The 21,182-nt window shown below is 45.0% G+C and overlaps 1 protein-coding gene across 1 annotated transcript in view; it reads right to left on the minus strand.

Annotated features, from left to right (window-relative positions):
* Positions 1-14,057: 14,057 nt before the first annotated feature.
* Positions 14,058-21,182, minus strand: part of LOC121062985 (protein unc-13 homolog B-like) — an 86,476-nt gene continuing 79,351 nt past the window's right edge. The window contains 3 exon segments of the mRNA XM_040543297.1: positions 14,058-14,323; positions 15,035-15,182; positions 15,573-15,653. Of these exon segments, the coding sequence (XP_040399231.1) occupies positions 14,058-14,323; positions 15,035-15,182; positions 15,573-15,653 (495 nt within the window).

The following is a 21,182-nucleotide window of genomic DNA, read 5'->3' on the forward strand; positions in this document are numbered from 1 at the left end:
AGGGCTGAAATGGGACTGACCTGAATTCAACCATGAATAAGTTTAAGAAACTAAAAATGGTCACTCTTGACATCAGGGTTTACAACTGGAACAGTGGCTTGGGTTTAAATCTACTCACTGCAAGGACTTTGAAAGTATCCCTGAAAACTCCTCAGCTCATTAAATACCTGAAGGGGTGTCTGGGATGAGGTGAGCTAGCTATTTTTGGGTTCTGTTCCCAGCTGTACATACAGAAACCCACAAAAATGTGCGCACACCAAAGTGCTCCTACCCCCTCCACTCAAATGCGCCAACGCATTTAGCTGTAATTGCCCGGAAACAGACTCGGTCTGTTATCTGCCACTTTTTAAAGTGACGATCCAATATCCTCCATCTGTCTTCATTAAAACACTCCTTACACTGACACCCAAGCAGCAGTCAAAACCTGCTTTCTGATCCTTTGGGCGTGCTGGTTGCAGCACTCAAGTTACGGGTGGGCAGCCGAGTGGAGGGCTGGGGGCAGAGACAGCCCTTCTCCCCCCGAAACCTAACAGTGGCTGCTGCACAACTCTGCTCGCTCCACCCAGAAGTCAATTGGTTCACTCACCTGAAAAAGCTCAGCCCAAAGCACTCCGATTAAGCTTTACGAAGCTCCCTGGGTGGCAAAAAAGCAAGTTTTCTGCCCCAAAAACTGGCAGAGGAAACAGACAAGTCAAAGGAAAGTGTTCAACCTTACCCTTGAAGGCTTGCAAAATTCACAGCAACAAAGTTGCTTCCCTCCATAGCACTCGCACATACTCCTCTGGTCTCATTCACACGCAGCTCTATCCCCTCCCGGGACCAGCAGCTCCACTCATAGTCATGGTGAGGATGTTCATCTAAGAAAGCAAAGCTTCTTGACGCTGCCAGGCATCGTGGGCTCGCCTCCCGCCCCGCACAATCCAGAGCAGACCCGCTCTGCCATGCAAAGTCCCGGTAACTAAACTTGCTCCAAGTTCCCTACTTCTTACTTCAGTCACTGGGTTTAGCGCCTTGCCAAATCCTTCCTTTTTTTTTTTTTTTTTAATTCTGTTTCCTGTAGATAGGGAGAGTGTAGTGGCTCCCTTAAAAATAAAATGCCCAGCACAACATGCTATGAAAGGCTACTGCAGCAGAAGCGCAGAGCACGGAGGGCTGGGACACCCTGCGTGACTCTGGAGATGACCACTGGTCTCCTCACCTACCTCCTGTCAGTGCGGAAACGTTCAAACCACGAGGGTAAAAGGGTCCAGCATATCAAATTCCCTTAAAAAAGGATGAGCTTGGTAAGGGATCCATCTCCCAGCAGCAGCCCCTCTCCGTAATGCCAAAGCCAGTCAGGATTCCTTACACTCAGAGAAACTGTCCTACAAGCCAATCCCAAGGCTCCACCTCATCCACTTTCCAACAGTTGTGAGCAACAAAATCTGCAGGGAAAAACCTCATAAAGCACAATTGCTTGACTCAACCACAGGGCTTCCTCCAGCCCGCTGGAGGATCTCCTTGGTGCCGAAACATCAGGGTTTGCTCATCTCTGGCAGTGTGACCTCCCCTTGGCCACTGGGACACCCGCGTGGCCTCGTCACTGTCTGGGGACCCTCCTCGCCCGCCTCCCCCAGCACCCTCAGCAGCCTCCTGACCTTCCCACTTGCTCCTAAACCTCTTAAACTGGGACCCCTGTCCCAGTACTCTTAGCCTTTAACAAACAAAGATCCTCTGGGGAAATTCATGAGAAATCCACAAAGGTGGAGCCTCTTGCATATGAAAGGAAAGCAGCAGCTTGCTCTGATGACTATTGATCTCATCTTCCTGACACTAACACCAGCTAATATTATACCTTCTTGACATTTTAAAAGAGAAATTAAAATAGTCTCTTTCTTTCTCCCCCTTCACAGCCCAAAGGAGACAGAGCAGAGGTGAAAAACTTCTGGTCAAAGAGTGTTTATATGGGTTCAGTTGTTCATATTACACTGAAGAGGAGATAAAATTTGCATTCAATTCTGCAGGGAATAAGGCCCAAGATCAACCCATCTCTGAGGTCCAGTTCCTACCAGATTTGGTATCTTGCACTTAGAAACTCCTTCTGGCCAACAGTTTCATTGCCCTGATTGGGAAGGAGCTGTTGCAAGGGTGGAAGTCTTGCAGGGACCTGAAATACTTGCTGTGATCCTGTTAGGGGATTTGAAGCACACTGAAATCAGTGGGAGCTGATGGAGATTGTGTTCTTGGGCTATAAATCTGTGTTTCTTTATTTGCTGGTGACACAGCACATGCCCAGTTGCATGGGGAGAGCACGGGGATTAATTAGCAGCAGCCCCAGATGTGTCCATACTGCTTTTAGCACATATTTCCTAATCACCTTCAATGAATTAAGTGGAATCTCGGGGTGATTCCTGGAAGAACTCTACAACTCAAAGCAAATGAGTTATAAAGTAGGTATGTGGTTTATTTCGGCGCCGGGCCCATGCGGGATAGCTCCCAAAGGCATGCGCGCCTTAACACGGCAACTTGCTTTGGTTATATGCAGTAAAAAGTTACATATGCATGAAGTTTCCCAATATGCCTATACATATGCATAACCTATCCCCACTTTGTATTAAAATTAGCTCCAAGAAGTCATTTCCATAAACTCCTGTCTGCGCTTGTGCAGTGCCTTCTGGTGGTGGTCGTCGGGGGGTCGTGGGGATGAAGTCCGATAACTCCTCTTCATCACCACTAGTTGACCCCCTGCCTTTGTACAGACTCAGCTGCTCCTTGGCTCTTGTCCAAACCACAAGGTCGGGCTCAGCTGGTTTTTGAGACAGGTTCCCCATTTTTGTCAGGAAACATCTTCTGTGAGGGGCCCCGAGACTCCTTGTTTCGGTTAATTTGCACAGTAGTAAGCAAAGACACTCAGCAATATCTATTTTAATGCAATTAAGCAAGCCCCCATTCTTTCATTTCTGGCTTTAATAATTATGATTGTTTTATTTAGAAATCATTAATGCGATTAAGCAAGCCCCCATTCTTCTATCCCTGGCTTCAGGGGGAAGGGGAAAAATTGGATGCAAAAATTTCTTTTGAACAAGGGAAAATGGAAATAAAAGTAACATATTAAACTCTGAAATCTATTCCTGGCAAGTCCAGAGAAAGCTCCAGACAGGACTCCCTGAATGGATGTAATTATGAACCAAGCGTATCTGGGAGTTTGGGTTACAGGAATACCTGGGGGAGCAAAGAATGTAGTACCTGGAAAAGAAAAAAAATTTGATTTAAAGGAAAATGCTCCCAAGGTATGCCAAAAGCAATACCCACTAAAGGTGGAAGGGGAATTCCACTAATTCCAGGAATTCCACTAAAGGGGAATGGAAGGAATAATCAATAACTTTCTTAAATATGGACTATTAGTAGAATGTGAGTCAGAATATAACACTCCATATAGGCCCAGTTAGAAAGGCAGATGGAACCTATCATATAGTCCAGGATTTAAGGGACAGCAATAGGATCACAAAAGATTTATACCCTGTAGTAGCCAGCCCCTATAACCTTTTGACAAAATTAGAAAACAGTCAAGTTTGGTTCATGGTACTAGATTGAAAGGATGCCTTTTTCTGCCTGCCCGTGGTGACTGAAAGCCAGAAACTCTTTGCCTTTGAATGGGAAAATCCTAGTAGAGGATGAAAAACTCAGCTTACTTGGACTGTGTTACAACAGGGGTTCAAGAATAGCCCCACCATATTTGGGAAACAACTAGCCTGTGATCTTGAAGCTTGGAAAAGCCCTTCAGGAAAAGGGGACACTGTTGCAATACATAGATGAGCTGTTGATAGCTACCGAAGAAGAAAAGGACTGTGTAGAATGGACTGTTAGTTTACTAAATTTTTTTGGCCCAGCCTCTTTCCTTAGTAACAGAGTTTACTGAATCAAGACCACAGACCAGACTTAAAGGAAACACCCCTAGAAGATGCGGAGGATTGGTATATAGATGGCAGCAGCTTCATCTGCCAAGGACGTCGCCTCACAGGGTATGCGATAACAAACATCAGCCCAAAAGGCTGAAATCATTGCCTTGGTAAGAGCTCTTGAGCTGGCAAAAGGGAAAAGAATTAACATTTGGACAGATTTGAAATATGCCTCTGGTGTGGTGCATGCACACGGGGCAATTTGGAAGGAGGGAGGCATCCTCAATTAAACATGCAGAAGAGATACTGAAGTTACTAAAGTTGCCATTATGCACTGTAAAGGACATCAAACAGGGGATACTGATATTGGAAGAGGAAATAGATTGGCTGACGCAAAAGCCAAAGGGGTGGCAGAACAGGCATCTGAGAGTCAAATTTTGGCACTAGTACCAGGAACAGAAAACAAAAAGCCTTAGAAAATGAAGTAGAATATTCTAAGATCGATAAGCAATTAATTGAAGATGTAAACGGAAAGTGTTACCTACAGGTTTAACACAAATGATGGGAGAATTGTGATACCATATTATATTGGATGGTAATTGGAGAACATAATAAAGCATGCTGGGTAGCTGAAGTATTATAACAGTTTTTAAGTAGAAAATGGATAGGACCTAATTTGTACACCATTGTCAGACAGGTATTGAAACAATGCGTCATATGTCTTATATGTCATATGTTGTAAAAATAACCCACAGACGGGAATCAAACCCCAAATGGGAACAACAGGGAAGGGAAATGTTCCTGGGAAACAGTAGCAAATTGATTTTTTTCGGACTCCCAAGAAAAGGGGGGTTTAGATGCCTATTGGTACTAACAGACACCTTTTCCAGATGGCCAGAAGCATTCCCGTGTAGAACTAACAAAGCCAGAGAAGTGTCCAAAGTATTGTTGAATGAAATTACACCGAGATTTGGTGTATCCTCAGTAATGTCATCTGACAGGGGACCACACTTCACTGCAGAACTGACCCAACAAGTCAGCAAAGTTCTGGGGATTGATTGGCAACAACACACTCTGTCACCCTGTATAAGCCACAGGCAAATGGCCAAGTGGAAAAAAAAAAGAATCATTTGATAAAAGAACAGATTGCTAAAATCTATCAAGAAACCAATATGCATAGGTAAAACTAAGCCCCTCTGAGATATTGTATGGCAGGCCTTACCAAATACAATACAAAGGAGAAGATCTGACACAAATAGGAAACCAATATTTGCAACAACATATTATAGTTTTGGGCAAGCAACTAGAACAAATCAATAAGAACGTTTTAGGCACTAGACCTTTTATTAGCTTCCCAAGGAGAAGTATGCACTTTAATAAATATTAGTTGCTGTATGTATGTAAATGAGGCAGGACAAATTGAGACTGATCTCAAAAATATTTGGGAAAAGACCAAGATCTTACATAAGGTAGCTCAAGGTGACACCTCGTGGGTTCGAGAATTATGGAACAAACTGACCTCTTGGTTGCCCAACTTTTCTTGGCTTAAGGAATTGTTTATAGGAATATCGATCTTGCTTTTACTCGTATTCTTAACCTGTGTATTGGTACAGTGTGCATTTTGGTGCTGTATGAAAGGACTAGATGATTATGAAACCTGGAAGTGTAACCGAATCAAGCACCAAGTAGAAACCAATAAGAATTTTATGAAAACTTTGAATCAAGAAGGAGTGTTATAAGCAAAAGAATTTGCTTAGGATAAAGAAAAGGGGGGACTTGAGACAGGGAACAAGATAAAGGATGGTGATTCCTAGGTCTTAGCCAGCACAATTGTATGTTAACGACCCAAAGATAAGGGAACAAAAGACTGTATGCATAGATAATGGCACCAGCAAGAACTGGCTTGACTGCTGAAGTCTGTCAAAGACAGGAAGGGTCAGGAATTTAGAAGACTTCTGGCCTTCATCAAAAGACCACCAGAGTATGCCAGACGACCGACCACCCAAGGACTCCAGTACGCATACAAATTGAGACGGAACCTACGTTAATGATTCTTCGGAGACCTGATGAATATGCAAGAGACTTACGGGAAATGAAATGAATATGTATTTGTCCCACTAATATAAGCACACTGCCAGTAACCGTTGGTTCGTAAGCTAGATGGAGCGATCCCCCTTGCGCCTGGCGTGTGTGCGCAGCGCCGAATAAACATACCTGCTTTATAACAATTCCGAGGTTATAGAGTCTGATTTCCGCAAGTCATGAGCTGTCACATTTCCAGAAATGTTACTGCCAAAAGCACTCTACAAACTGGTAGTACAAGACAGAACACATGCAAACAGAGCAGATAGCTCCATTCAACTTTGTCAACAACACCGAAGTCTCACCCCGAGTGTTATAAATTAGTTTTGGTAGAAATCATTCCCAACACATCGTGGGTAGGGTAGATCGAATTTTAATTTATTCGAGCAATTCAGCAAGCAGCGATAAATAAAACAGCGCTGGGCGGCCGGGGAGTCTCCTGCTCCGCCAACGGCACACACCCCTAAGCCCACCAGAGTCTCGATTTATAGTCTTGTGGTTCCGGGTTTTTAGTGGCACATCCTGGTGTCTTCTTACACTGCAAGGCCTGTTGCTAGGGGGTCTTCGTCAGTCCTCTGGTGGTCGTGAGGATGAAGATCGTCGTCTTCCTCTGCGTTGGGGTCGTGACTTTGCTGCTGATATGTGTGTTCCCACGCGGGGGGGGATGCCATTGTGCCCTTTTTTTTTTTTTTTTTTGGAGCTGGTTTCTACTGCAATTGTTAACAGGAAGTTCCCATACTTGTTTTTTTCCTTCAACAGGATATTGGGGATATAAGCAGTCAACCGTTGAAACCCCCCTATCAGCAACATTTAATGAACAAACAAGGCTTTACCCATTACAATCCCCCCTTTTTCTCTGTATCATTTTGTTCATTAAATCTAATTAGTTCTAATTGACTCAGGATTAATGTTTCCTCTAGTATGGGTCTATCATTTATCGATTCATACTTTGTCCTCATAAGCATCAGTTGAGCAGCCTCCAATCTACCTTTAACAATAGCTATGACTTTGTTAAGGATACAAGGACCAAACGTCAGTCCTAGGGTTAATAAAATCAGCGGGCCAACTATTGTTGACAACAGAGTGGTGAGCCACGGCGAGTGATTATACCAGGACTCGTACCAGCCTTGTTGGGCCTCCCGCTCTCTTTTTCTCTTTTCCAATCCTTCTCGAAGTTTGGTCATGGTATCTCTCACAATTCCAGCATGGTCAGCATATACACAACATTCCTCCTTGAGTGCGGCGCACAACCCTCCTTGTTGTAAATACAATAAATCTAGTCCTCTGCGATTCTGTAATACTACTTCGGATAACGATCTTACAGACTTTTCTAAAGCACTGATAGATTTTTCAATTCTGGCTAAATCTTCATCCACAGCCGCTCTCAGAGAGATGATCTCTTTTCCTTGTTTGATTAATGAGGCAACCCCTGTGCCTACCCCTGCACCCCCCCAAATTATTAGGGTAGCCACGGTCAATGTGGAAATTGGTTCCCGTTTTGTCAAATGGTGTTCTTGATTGATCTGATTGTCATACATAAAACTCTCTGGGTGGTAGAGTATCTTTGGAATAATTATTACTTGAACACAGAATTCTACAGACTCATCGAACAAGTCCAGGGATAGACAAGGGGTAACTCCCATCTTTGAGCACACCCACCTAGCATTCTCTGCAGGTAATAACCATTTCGCTGTTTTTTTTATACTTCCGACATTAGTTTGATTTGCACACAAGTGCATTTTATTGGGCGGGACTTGTCCCATGCATCTCCCCTTCCCAGTTACTTGGGTCATCGTTATGCCCTGACTCTCTTTGCCCCACATACATTGCGAGGGATTGGATCCATTTACCCGCCGGGCCTTCTTATTGACCCCTACAGCTTCATAAAAGGGCGGCCTTACCCCATAACAGAGCCAGCACCGTTCAGTCAGATTAGGGCTGGTGGCGTTTAACAGCTGGTAGCTTACCTGCATTAATTTCCACAGGGAATTTTTCCCATTGTCGTTCTCGAGACTCTGGACAATAGGGTCATTATTAACAGTGACATTCCTGGTATTATTCTTGATACCCTCTCTATCCTAACTTGGGTTCAATACCGGGTTGGGTCCCATCGATTCAGGTTCCGGTGATACAACCTCCTTTTTTATAAATATTAAACCTCCTCTATCGGTTCCAGGTTCCCAATATCTCACACCCCACGTTTTCCCTGTAAACCAGGCTGGGTCAGTTGGATTCGTTATATTAACATACAGTTGTTCACAATCTCCATAGGGCATCCGGATCCCTCCGCTCCAGTCTCGGCTCGGAGGCCTACATCCATAGGGTCCATATCCTACAGTTAGGAACTTATCCCTCCCCGCTCCAGGACTCCAATCTGAAGCAATTGTTTCACAACCCCAATAAGCACAATAGTAGGAGTTGGGATAATTGCAGTATCCCCTTCCTGGGTTCGAGCTAGGGCAGAAGTAGAAACCTATTTGGTTCAGACACGGACTTATGGGTGCCAGTTGACAAAGGGATGTGAGAAAACTGGGTGCACCCGCTGTAGTTACTTGTTTAATGATAGTTTGGTCCTCCCACCTAATTAAACTCCACCTAAAGGGCTGGTGCAAATATCCCCCGTCAGCTCCAGCTGGACAGGGGATATTTAGTAAGAGAGGTAGCACCAACATACACCAGAAGGGCAACGTCCATTTATAATTCTGGGGAGGTTGTTTCGAGTCACGGTGGGTACCAGGGCAGTTCATTCGGCCAGATCCCATTATCCAAAATAGAGGTGGGTACCACATAATCCGCCCCACCGCTGTACCCCTCTGCCTTGCCCGCCTACTTGGTTGCCTCAAGCAGCGGGGTTTACTTTCTTCACGGCAGCAAGGGTAATCTTCAGGGGCCTAGGTACGGACTTTCCTGTTCCAGCCACTCCCAGTCCCAGTTACTCACTCCTCCTTAGGCGCGTTACCCTACTGATGTATGGGGTTTGGCACATTAAGGAATTTCCCCTCCCCTACTTCCCAGTTCCCGTTTACAATGAACCTATTTATTTCTTAGAGAGGGTTATAAGCCATACGATCGCGAATTCACTCATCAGTCCCTTTTCGCAGGGTCAATTTCAAATCTCCAGGTCGGCTGGCCACTCTCCACCGTTCCTCTGGTATTGGTCCTTTAACTCGGCTGGCATGAGTCCATCCTTTCTCGGCTGTCCGGACAGCTGTGTCTGTAGTAAGTAAAACAAGGTAGGGTCCTTCCCAACGAGGAGTTAAAGAGGTCTCTTTCCAGGATTTTATCAGAACCTGGTCTCCTGGTTTGATCCTGTGTATGGCCACCTCTAGAGGGGGGCGTTGTACCACTAATCCCTTTTCGCACAGCTGCCTCCTCCTAATCATAAGTGATACTATATATGATTGTATTTGCGACTCTTCCAACTGGGGATGATCAGTTGGGAGCTCTAAATCATACGGCATCCCATATAACATCTCAAAAGGGGAGATTCCTACATCTGTTCGGGGCTGGGTTCTTATGTTTAGTAAAGCCAATGGGAGGCATTTTACCCATGAAGTTTTTGTTTCTATCATTAACTTGGTTAACTGTTTTTTTATTTCCCCATTCATCCTTTCTACCTTTCCCGAGCTTTGTGGATGCCACAGGGTGTGATATTCCCATTTGGTCCCCAGGGAGGAGAGAGTGTCTCTGGCTAACTTTGAGACAAAATGCGGCCCTCTGTCAGAGTCTATTGCCTCGATCGATCCGTATCTGGGGATTATGTTTTCCAACAGTATCTTTACCACCGTCTGGGCCGTAGCTCGGGCTACTGGAAAGGCTTCCACAAAATGTGTTAGGTGGTCAACCATTACCAGTAAGTATTTATATCGTCCCACCTTTGGTAGCTCTGTGAAGTCTATTTGAATTCTAGCAAATGGTCTATGGGCTAATTCTCTTCCCCCTAAAGGCCTCTCTCTTAGTTGTTGCTTATTTACTCTTTGGCAGATCATACATTCATTAACTATTCTCTTAGCGATATTGTATATACCAATACACATATACTTCGTAGCAAATTGGTCCACCAGCGCTTGAGTTCCCCAGTGAGTTTTTTCGTGGAATTTCTGCATAACCCTCAGGGCCAAAGATTTCAGGAGAACCTCTCGGCCATCAGGGAGTTCCCATTTACCTTCAGTTATTTCCTTCACACCCATTTGAGTTAATTTGTCTTTCTCTTGCACAGTGAAGCTGAGGATGAAATGTTGCTCCCCATGGAGATGGCAGTAGCTATATCGGGGGTTGTTACATCTACAGTACACTGCCTCTGTTCCATAATCCTTCCAACAATCATAACAGGGGAACTCGGTTAAATCCTTCCCACAAGATGGGCCATCTTTCCGATTCTCCTTGGTATATATCATCATCAGCGCTGCCCTTTTGGCTTCCTGATCAGCTAGGTTGTTTCCCCTAACTAGTGGGTTCAATCCCTTTTGGTGTCCTCTCAAATGTACTACTGCTATTCCTATTGGCCCTCTCAAAGCCTGCAAAATTTCAGTGATCAATTCCTGATGAATCAATCCCTTACCTTGAGAGTTTAGTAGGCCCCTTTCTTCCCAAATTTTTCCAAAAGTATGCACTACCCCAAAAGCATACTTGGAATCAGTATATATGGTTCCAATTTTACCTTTTAACATTTGTAGGGCCCTTAATACTGCATATAGTTCGCATGCTTGGGCCGACCAACTGGGACTCAGAGGTCCTGACTCTATAACAAAGAAGTTTTCTCCGTTGATAATGGCATATCCTGACCTCCTTTTTCCCTCGACCACCCTTGACGAACCATCCACAAACAGCTTCTCCCCTTTGGCTAGTTCCTCCTCCTCTAGGTCTGGCCTAATTTTTGTCTGTTCTTCTATATTACGCAAGCAGTCGTGGGATATGTCTCCTTTCGGTTCCCCATATAAGAATTGCGCCGGGTTTTGTAGAGCTGTCGTTTCAAGCTCCAATTTAGGTGAGGAGATTAAGATGCCTTCATATTTCAGGAGCTGCGCATCAGTTATCCATTTGTCAGCCTTTTGCTGCAGGATCCCCCTTATATTGTGAGGTGACAATACCCTTAATTCGCCCCCAAAGGTGATTTTATGCGCTTCTTCCACCAAGAGCGCAGCAGCGACCACTGCCTGGAGACAGGTGGGCCATCCCCTACTCACGGGGTCCAAAAGTTTAGAAAGATATCCCACGGGTTTCTTTTTTCCTGCCCAATCCTGAGTTAAGACCCCGAACGCTGTCCCCTCCTCTGTGTTAATAAATAGATAAAAGGGTCTCTTCACATCGGGTAAATTTAACACGGGAGCATTCACTAAATCCATTTTTAAGTCTATTAGGCTTTGCTCATCGCTTTGGCTCCATTTCATTAATCCTTCCCCAACCAGTTTCTGATACAAAAACTTCACCTTACTACTATAATTTTCAATCCATTGCCGACAATATCCTAACAATCCCAGAAGCTGCCTAACTTGTCTTTTGCTTTTTGGCGCTTGTAGTGACAAAATCCCATTTACTCGTTCGGGGTCTAGTTTCTTAGTGCCTTTACTTAGCCAATGTCCTAAATATTTCACCTCTTCCTCCGTAAATTGTAATTTTGACTTTGATACTTTTAGTCCCTTTAAGCTCAAGAAGTTTAGTAGCTTGATACTTTCTGTCCTGACTGCCTCCCGACTCTCTCCTGCTAACAACAAATCATCCACATATTGGACTAAGGTTACTTCAGGATTCGGTTCATAGTTCTCTAATACTTGTTCTAATGCCTGACCAAATAGATTTGGTGATTCCGTGAATCCTTGGGGAAGCACGGTCCATCTTAATTGTTGTTTCCGATGGGTTGCAGGATCTTCCCACTCGAAAGCAAAATAATCCCTGCATTCCCTTTTTAAAGGACATGCCCAAAATGCATCTTTTAGGTCTATGACACTATACCATCTCTGCACTGGGGACAGCTGGCTTAGCAAGGTATGTGGGTTAGCTACTACAGGAAATCTGGTTATTGTTCTTTTATTGACTTCTCTCAAATCTTGGACTAGCCGATAAGAGCCATCAGGTTTCTTGATAGGTAATATAGGAGTGTTATGAGGTGACATGCAAGGCTCCAGTAATCCCTGTTGTAGTAATCTCTTAATTACTGGGTGCAGCCCCTCCCTGCCTTCTTGAGACATTGGGTATTGTTTTACCCTGATGGGAATCTCAGGATTCCTGATAGAGACTTCAAAGGGACTAATATTTAAGCGGCCTACTGATTCGGGAGAATACCACACCTCGGGATTTATTTTTGCCTCATCCTCTACCGTGAGGGTGTATAATTTAACTTCAATCCCTTTATTCTTCACCTCCAAATTAATTTTTAGCTTAATCATTAGGTCTCTTCCCAACAGGTTATATTCAGCTTCTGGTACTAATAAAAAGGATCCTGTGCAACTTTGGGCTGGGGTCTCTATTTCCACCCCTTTTATTACTGAGACCCTAAAGGGCTCTCCTTTGGCTCCTATCACCTGTAATTTCTCCGAGGAAGGTTGACATCCCCGGGGTACCATTTGGACAGTCGATCTTTCTGCCCCTGAGTCCACAAGGAACTCCACTTCTTGATGCTGGGGACCTAACTTCAATTTTATCAAGGGCTCCGTTATACCAGAAGTCCCCAGTAGATGGAGCCCCTGACTCCCCTAATCTTCTTTAAACATTCGCTCATCTTGTAAGCGTTTTCTGCAGTCCTTTTTCATGTGTCCCTTCTTTTGGCAATAAAAACATTCTAGCTGTCTTAGATCCCTCTGATCACTCTGGCTCCTCGGAGGTCTTTTTCGTGGTAGCGGAACACCCATTGGGCGAAGGGGGAGCCCTTTTTGTCCTTCCCGGACCGCTGCCACTAGAATCCTGGCCTGCCTTTTCTGAGTCTCTTCTTCTCTTCGCACATATACCTTCTGAGCTTCTCTCAGTAGTTCGTCCATCCCTCTATCCTGCCAATCCTCTAACTTTTCTAATTTACGCCTGATATCCCCCCATGATTTTGCCACAAATTGCGTTTTTAACAAGGCCTGTCCCACCGGTGTACCAGGGTCCAGTCCCGAATAAAGCTGGAGGTTCTTCCTTAATCTCTCCAGCCATTCTGTGGGAGTTTCATCCTTCTTCTGATGTTCACTAAAGGCCTTATTTATATTTTGTCCTCTAGGGACTGACTCCCTTATACCTTGTACAATAATAGTCCTTAAATCCTGCATATGACCCCTATCTTGTTCATTTTGGTTATTCCAGTTAGGCCTCTGTAGGGGCCATTTAAGATCTCCCGCAGGACCCTGCTGGTGTTGCTGGTCCCAAATTCGCATTCCAGCCCTCCGAATCATGTTCCTCTCTTCTACAGTGAATAATATACCTAAAATGGCCTGGAGTTCTTCCCAGGTGTAAACATTAGGCCCCAAGAACTGGTCTACTCGCTCAGAGACTCCAAGAGGATCTTCTAAGAGATTTCCCATTTCCTTCTTGAATTCTCTGACGTCTCCCGTATTTAGGGGGATGGAGACGTATCCCATGCTGGGTTGGGGCCCTCCCATTGCAACCTCTCTTAGGGGATATAGTCTACCCCCATCTTCTCGATTTCTAGTTTGGCTCCGAGTTACCCATCTAGTCCTCCGAGGGGTGTCTGTGGTCAAATCGGGATCAGTATGGTAATTTGGAGCCGTGGGGGGGGTTGGAGGTGGAGAAGGAGATAGATAAGGGGGGGGTGAAAGTGGGACTTCCTCCTCATTTCATTCATTCCTTCTCCTCCCCTCTTTTTCTCTTAATGGGTATAAGTTGGCTCGGGTCTCAGATCCTATCCATAAGGATGCATACTCACTCTCCTCTAGGCTGAAAGGCTCCTTCAAATTCACATAAATGTTTAGAGCCTGACAGATCCAATCCTCAAGGGATCCAAATACTGGCCAATTTAAGGGGTCTCTCCTAATTTGCTTCCCACCCCAGACTTCCATACAATAATGTATCATCTTAACTTTATCCTTACCCCGCCTAGAGGGGTAATTGTTCCAATTTTTAATCATTAACCCTAACGGGCTTTCCGGTGGTATCGGGGGCAACCTAGCCTTGGGTTCCGACCCACCCATGGGACCAGAAGACTTGCTCTTCTTCTGTCCCATCTTCCAGAGTGCCTTCACACACACACACGGTCTTCACCTCCCGTTCGTGGCCCAGTCCCTCGCGGGAGGTGGGAACCGCACTACCAGGGAGTCCGCACTCGCTTCGTCCTCGATTGGACGTCTCACACAGGCACACTCTGGGCTTCCCAACCCCAACCGAACGGATAACCGGCCTATACTGACTCACTCCTGAGTCTTCGTTCGGAGCTTCGTGCACAAAGATTAAGGGGTTACCGGTTGTTTATTTACTTATCGCTGGAACTTTAGGTTCGTCGGTAGGGGTGCGTTGGCTTGGGGACCTCCAGACAGGGACCGCAAAATCAGCGGGGTGCGCCTCCCCTGGGAGGGATCCAGCCAAGCTACCACTATCCGAGTCACGGCACCAATTTGTTATAAATTAGTTTTGGTAGAAATCATTCCCAACACATCGTGGGTAGGGTAGATCGAATTTTAATTTATTCGAGCAATTCAGCAAGCAGCGATAAATAAAACAGCGCTGGGCGGCCGGGGAGTCTCCTGCTCCGCCAACGGCACACACCCCTAAGCCCACCAGAGTCTCGATTTATAGTCTTGTGGTTCCAGGTTTTTAGTGGCACATCCTGGTGTCTTCTTACACTGCAAGGCCTGTTGCTAGGGGGTCTTCGTCAGTCCTCTGGTGGTCGTGAGGATGAAGATCGTCGTCTTCCTCTGCGTTGGGGTCGTGACTTTGCTGCTGATATGTGTGTTCCCATGCGGGGGGGGATGCCATTGTGCCCTTTTTTTTTTTTTTTTTTTGGAGCTGGTTTCTACTGCAATTGTTAACAGGAAGTTCCCATACTTGTTTTTTTCCTTCAACAGGATATTGGGGATATAAGCAGTCAACCGTTGAAACCCCCCTATCAGCAACATTTAATGAACAAACAAGGCTTTACCCATTACACTGAGCTGTCTGAGTCTGGACAAAGGTTTTAATGAGAGTGTCTGTGGTCTGAGTGTAGAGAGAGAGAGCATAGCGAAGTGATTGCAGGTCCGGACTCTTCTCCAAGACAGTTTTTTTCAGACCATTCCCACCAGCATGGAAATATTGCTAAAAGTAAAAAGAAACAGGAAAAATATTGAGGAAGAATTGCAATCAACAACCAATTTTTACAATCCACTGTATGCGCGGACTGGGAAGGGCAAAATTCACAAAACAGTTTCTGTACTGGAAGCCCAGCTCTTAGCAGACCAGCTGATACCAGCTACTCATAGCTTTCCTATTCCAAAACTCTTAAACTTAAGTATGCTGACTCCCAGCATATGCCAGTCATCTGAGCCTATTAGAATTCACAAACATGGCAGTAGCACTCAGTGTCTTACTAGCTGTAACAGCAGCAGCAGACTCCTGCCATCTCCTGAATTGGGACAGGCACTATCCTCCCAAATAGCACTGGATATGGAGCAAGGGAACAACAGAGACAGAAGTGGAATCACGTACTTTGATAGTATCCAGTGCTAGATCCAAAACAGCACACTGCTTTGGAGTGAGACTTCTAGTTTCTTCTCTCACCATATGATCCTGCAAACAATCATTATAATTGATATTAGTATGCCATCAGACACTAAAGGAAAAAGAGTTCCCAGTATCACCTCTTTCTCTGGATTCATGCTGTGGCTACTTAATGGAGTCTCAGAATCGTTCATTACAGCTTAACTTGAAAATAAACACACTTCCTCTGTTTCCTGCAGGCAGAGAAGAGAAAAATAAGGAAAGAAATGGATAAAGATAAGAGATGATTTAAAAATCAGTTTGTCTCTAAGAAAATCCAAACAGCAGTCTGCTTGCTACCCCTGCCATTTTACAGCACCCACAATAAAATTCTCAAAACACCACCCAAAGCAAGTAATTCTGAGAATCAGATATTAGGCAAAGTTGTTAGATGCTTTTTGTGGATTTTATTTCTTCCATCTACAAAGGTCACTACTTTATCATATTACTAGTGTAAAGGAAGAAAAAAAAACAAAAAACAAGCAATATGTTCTAGAAAATACCTTTGCTAAAAGAAAAAGTTGTTCCCCTTAAGACCCACCACCTCTAATAGCAAAAAGCCAGGAATCTTTTTGGGAAGGAGTTCCCTTCCCTGCAGTAGGAGTATATCCCTGTTAGATTCCTACCTGATTGTCATACTTTGGCATTTCACTAAGATCTTCTCTGATGCTTAGCCTAGGTCTCAGAGAAACCCCGCACATTTTAGGAAGTGAAAGTTTTGCACAAACCCAAATTCTAACTATTTGACCTGCTGGAGGATCAGATCAGTTGGCTGCAGCCTGGGTGCTAAGGCATTCTTGAAAAATACACAGGCAAATCAGGCAAAGGCTACTTATCCCTGCTTTGATACGAGACAGGATTTCCCAGGAGATATGTCCACTGAATAGTCTTTGAGCACAGCAAGCCCAGTGTGAGGCATCCTGTGTGTTTCACACTGATAAGCCTGCTGGCCATCTTGCAGCCTAGTGATTCCTCACATCGCATGGTGGTGTTCCCATTCATTTCCACCATGCTCTGTCTCGTGTAGCCTGATGGAGATGGGACTTACTGCTGTCTAGGAGCAGTGCTAGGCAGGTGCAATGCTTTTCAGACATCAAGCTAGTACCTTTGCACAGGGCTGCATTAAACTACACAGAAGATGCTGCTCAAGTCAGCAGTACTTCAGACAAGTTTGCTTTCTTAATTAGCAGAAATGCCTCAACATGCCTCTTTCTCACACTCAGGTTGGTCCTCGCCTGGGAAGCTACATGCAGTACCACTGCATTTGGTAAGCTGCAAAGCATCTTCTGTTGAGACAAGCTGTCCTTCAGGGAACAATAGCTCTCCTCCCTCTTCTTGAACTGGGAGTAATTCAATTGAAGATGATGTGGCTTCACACTTCAGTACACAGAGGGTAAAACATTCTTTCTCTGTCTGACAGTCAGATTAAGCGCACAGTCAGCCAGCACCCAAGGCCACTTCACAGGAGAGGCCTATTTTGTCAGGGTAGTTGTGCCCCCAAGGCAGAGGGACTTTCATGTCTGTTGAAATAATCATAGAATCATAGAATATCCCGAGTTGGAAGGGACCCATAAGGATCATCAAGTCCAACTCCTGGCACCACACAGGTCTGCCCAAAAGTTTAGACCATGTGACTAAGTGCACAGTCCAATCTCTTCTTAAATTCAGACAGGCTTGGTGCAGTGACTACTTCACTGGGGAGCCTGTTCCAGTGTGCGACCACCCTCTCGGTGAAGAACCTCTTCCTGATGTCCAGCCTAAACTTCCCCTGCCTCAGCTTAACACCGTTCCCGCAGGTCCTGTCACTGGTGATTACGGAGAATAGGTCACCTGCCTCTCCACTCCCCCTCGCAAGGAAGTTGTAGACTGCGATGAGGTCCCCCCTCAGCCTCCTCTTCTCCAGGCTGAACAGGCCCAGTGACTTCAGCCGCTCCTCATACATCTTCCCCTCTAGGCCCTTCACCATCTTCGTCGCCCTCCTCTGGACACTCTCCAACAGTTTTACATCCTTTTTGTACTGTGGTGCCCAGAACTGCACACAGTACTCAAGGTGAGGCCGCACCAGAGCAGAGTAGAGCAGGACAATCACTTTCCTTGACCGACTAGCAATGCCGTGCTTGATGCACCCCAGGATACGGTTGGCCCTCCTGGCTGCCAGGGCACACTGTTGGCTCATATTCAACTTGCTGTCAACCACAACCCCCAAATGACTTTCTAGGTCTGCATGCCAGATTACCCATTCTGCAATAGAAACCAGGTGGTCAGCATATTTGTCTTAAACATCTAAAGAGCTCGCTCACTCCTCTGAGTCGTCACCCAGACTGTGTCCATGTTGTTGCTGCACAGCAAGATACCACTGCTTTCCAGAGTTTCCCAGTGTCATTTACTTCAACACATTATGCAAAAATACCCAAGAGATTGGACTGGTAATACTTGCACCTACACACAGAAGAGCCCACGAGTATCATTCCCCTGTGTACGTGCCCTCTGCTCATCCCACACTGTTCCTATAAAGGACTGTACAGTGTGCTACCCTGCACTTTCCAGATTGCAAGCCACAAATATTTACATCAAATCATTACTGTGGGCATAAAAATGTTGTTTTTGCAGAGCTACATTGTTTAAAGGTAAGGAATGGGGTATTGAGATATGCTTGCAGTGATAAGAAAACTTAGCAGGTGACCTTGTAAGATGCAGACAACCAGACTCCTTAGAACAATTAGGTGAAAATCACGGTGTCAAGTCAAGTCAGATAAGTGAAGAAACATTACCATTTCAAACAGTAAAAAAGTCAAAAGAAATGTGAAATTTAACAGGCCGGCAACTGAAGGCCATGCATTGTCTGTGAAGCATCAGATAGACTGTGAACCTGGATTACCCACTCAGTGGGGAAACAGGGGAGGGTCCTGTCATCAAAAAGTATATAAACTGTGTTTTGGAACTAGTAGGTGCGCTCCTGCTTGTGGGACGCCTGCCATTGCAATCGCGAATAAATTACTACTTCACTGAGATCCCCGCCTGAGCCTAAGTTATTGTCTACGGAGTGTTTCTCACATTACGTAACTGTAAGTGGAAGTCGTCAAAATCTTTTCCTGGTCTCTCATATTCATCTTTGTATTCTACACAGGTACTCTCAGAAAAACCTGCGCAGTTGGAGCTCAGCTGGTTACCCTCGGGGCAGTGCAAAGGCGAAGAGGCTGCTGCTCCCTGCTCCAGCTTCTAGCTCTGCAGGGCAGGCAGCAGGAGCAGACTGTTTGCACTAAAGCAAACCGAATGGAAAGAGCTTGATAATAAATGGGAGGCAGATATCTGGCACCAAGGTGCTAGTTTTATGGTTGGTTTTCCAAGCGTTTTAAAATGCACTGGGAAATTGATTTGTCATCAGGACAAGAGCCTGTGCTCATCAGGTCTGTCAAGTTCAGTTTTCAGCTGAGTTATCTGATTCACTAGTGCTCCTTTCCTACCGTTCTATTTAAGACAAATAAAAGCTTCAAATCCATGTCATAATTTTCCCAGGCTTTTAGTGAAACTGTACAATGCACAGGAGAGGGGCTCTGAAGAGCTATTTACTCAATGCTTTCCCCATTAGCTGGTACATGCCTGTAAAAACAAAAAGGGGAAAAACAAACAAACAAACAAACAAAAACACCTTGATGCTTATACAAACCCAAACAATTTACACTCTTGTAACACCCTAACTCTTCTGGAAATTTTTGGAGTGTCAGTTCACACCATCTGTTTGAACAGTCCCCAGAATTCAGGTAGTAGAGTGCTTTCACACTTGCATAGAGCTTTGTTGCCACATATAAAATCTCATGCACCTGTGCTGCTTTAGTCTTATATGTGAATATGCAAATAAACATTTGAAAATACACCAAGGCTTGCCTGATTTCCATGTGTACGTGCATTTCTAAAAATGCAGTCCAGAGTTAGCAAGGTTAAGCTTTATAGTAACTGAACTGAAGACAAGCTGCTGATGGGGGTTGGCCTTGATCTGACCAGTGCAAATGGAAACAGGCAAAGCTTCCAACTCATTCCTGGCAAAAGGCACTTTGTATATTTTAAGAAATTCCAGTATAGAGAGAATAGGGAGGAAGTAAAAGATAATGGTGAATGTCACTGACTAAGTCCGAGAATGTGGGAGTGTGGCCATGGGGGTCGACAAGCCCCATGGTTGGTGATAACATCGGACTCTTAACGAGGAGGCCATCAGGAATGTAAAGAGTTTAGAGGGAACAAAGAAGGGTGATTCAGGAGACGCCTTGCTGTCTCGGGTTGCCTGTTCTCCAGCCATTAAGGCATGGAAGTTGCTGGGTGTTTGCTGTTGCCGGGCAAAGTTGTTGACCAATGAATAGTTAGTGCAAAAGTACTGCTGTAGAGCGAATGGTATAAGAAGGGAGCCTGTCCTCAATAAGGTAGAAGTTATTGATCCCTAAAAGAAACCCTGGTGTCCGTGTGGTCGTTTCGCCACACGAGAACACAAGAAATTCACAGAAACTCTCAGTTGTCTGCATAAACTTGACCTCATGACCTGGGAGGAGTAACAGGGAAAATTCAGAGCTCATCCTTTGAAAACAGATGTGCACAAAGAGGGCAGAGATGGCTTCTCCTCCAAATGTCAGGTACACTCTGCTGTTTTTCAAAGGAGAAGGGGACACTCACAAGAAAGAGGGGGGGTCACAGTTGGAGTCTGTGGTCCAGCTCCCACTCTTCCCGTCTGGCTACAAAGCTTCTCTCTCCCCTTTTCTCCCATGGAAGTGACATGAAGCATTGTAAGCACAGGAAACAGAGGAAGTGGGGCAATCCTCAAGAGTCACCATGTCACCAGGGAGGACAGCCTGGCTGTGGGAGTGCACAGGGCCATCCCCAGCACAAGTGACAGATGACAGCTATTCCCCTTGGGAGCCACACTTGAATGGTTTATGTTATGTCACTGTTAACTGTTATGTTGCAGCCTCAAAATGTAGCTGGATAAAAGCATGTGCATCTAACGAGACATCCAACTCCCTAAAGGACTTCTAATAAGCACTACCTTAAATGAGTTGTGTACTGCCCTGAATTATAACTGTGTATGTAAAACGTGTCTGCTGGGCAAGGGAAATATATAGCTATGTAAGGACAACTGCAATAAGTGCACAAGACAGAAAATATCATGGGAAGAGATGAACATCTTTTGAAATTGCACTAATCACTTAGAAGAACGCCCTTAGCCATGAGTTTTCCCTGATCATCCTCCAAGACAGAGTTCACATTCACTGCCATCTTTCTTGCTGCACAATTTGTGCAATGTGATGCTTCAGATTTAGACCTCTCGCACAATATCTCCTTTGTAGCACAAGTCAAACCACAGTTTGCAATTTGAGTGTTGTAAAGCATCACTATTTTCATACCATTCCTGTCGTGACCAGTGAATTAATGATTGATTGACTTATGATGAGGTGGTGTGCACTTAGTAATGCTCGTGTCATGCACTGTCACATCATGCAGTGTCAAAACACATCAACATAGCCTTCATGCTAAATGCCAGCTTGCCTGTAAAGAGAGCCCACGCAGAAGGAA

The sequence above is a fragment of the Cygnus olor genome (assembly GCF_009769625.2).
Source record: "Cygnus olor isolate bCygOlo1 chromosome W unlocalized genomic scaffold, bCygOlo1.pri.v2 SUPER_W6, whole genome shotgun sequence".
NCBI lineage: Eukaryota > Metazoa > Chordata > Aves > Anseriformes > Anatidae > Cygnus > Cygnus olor.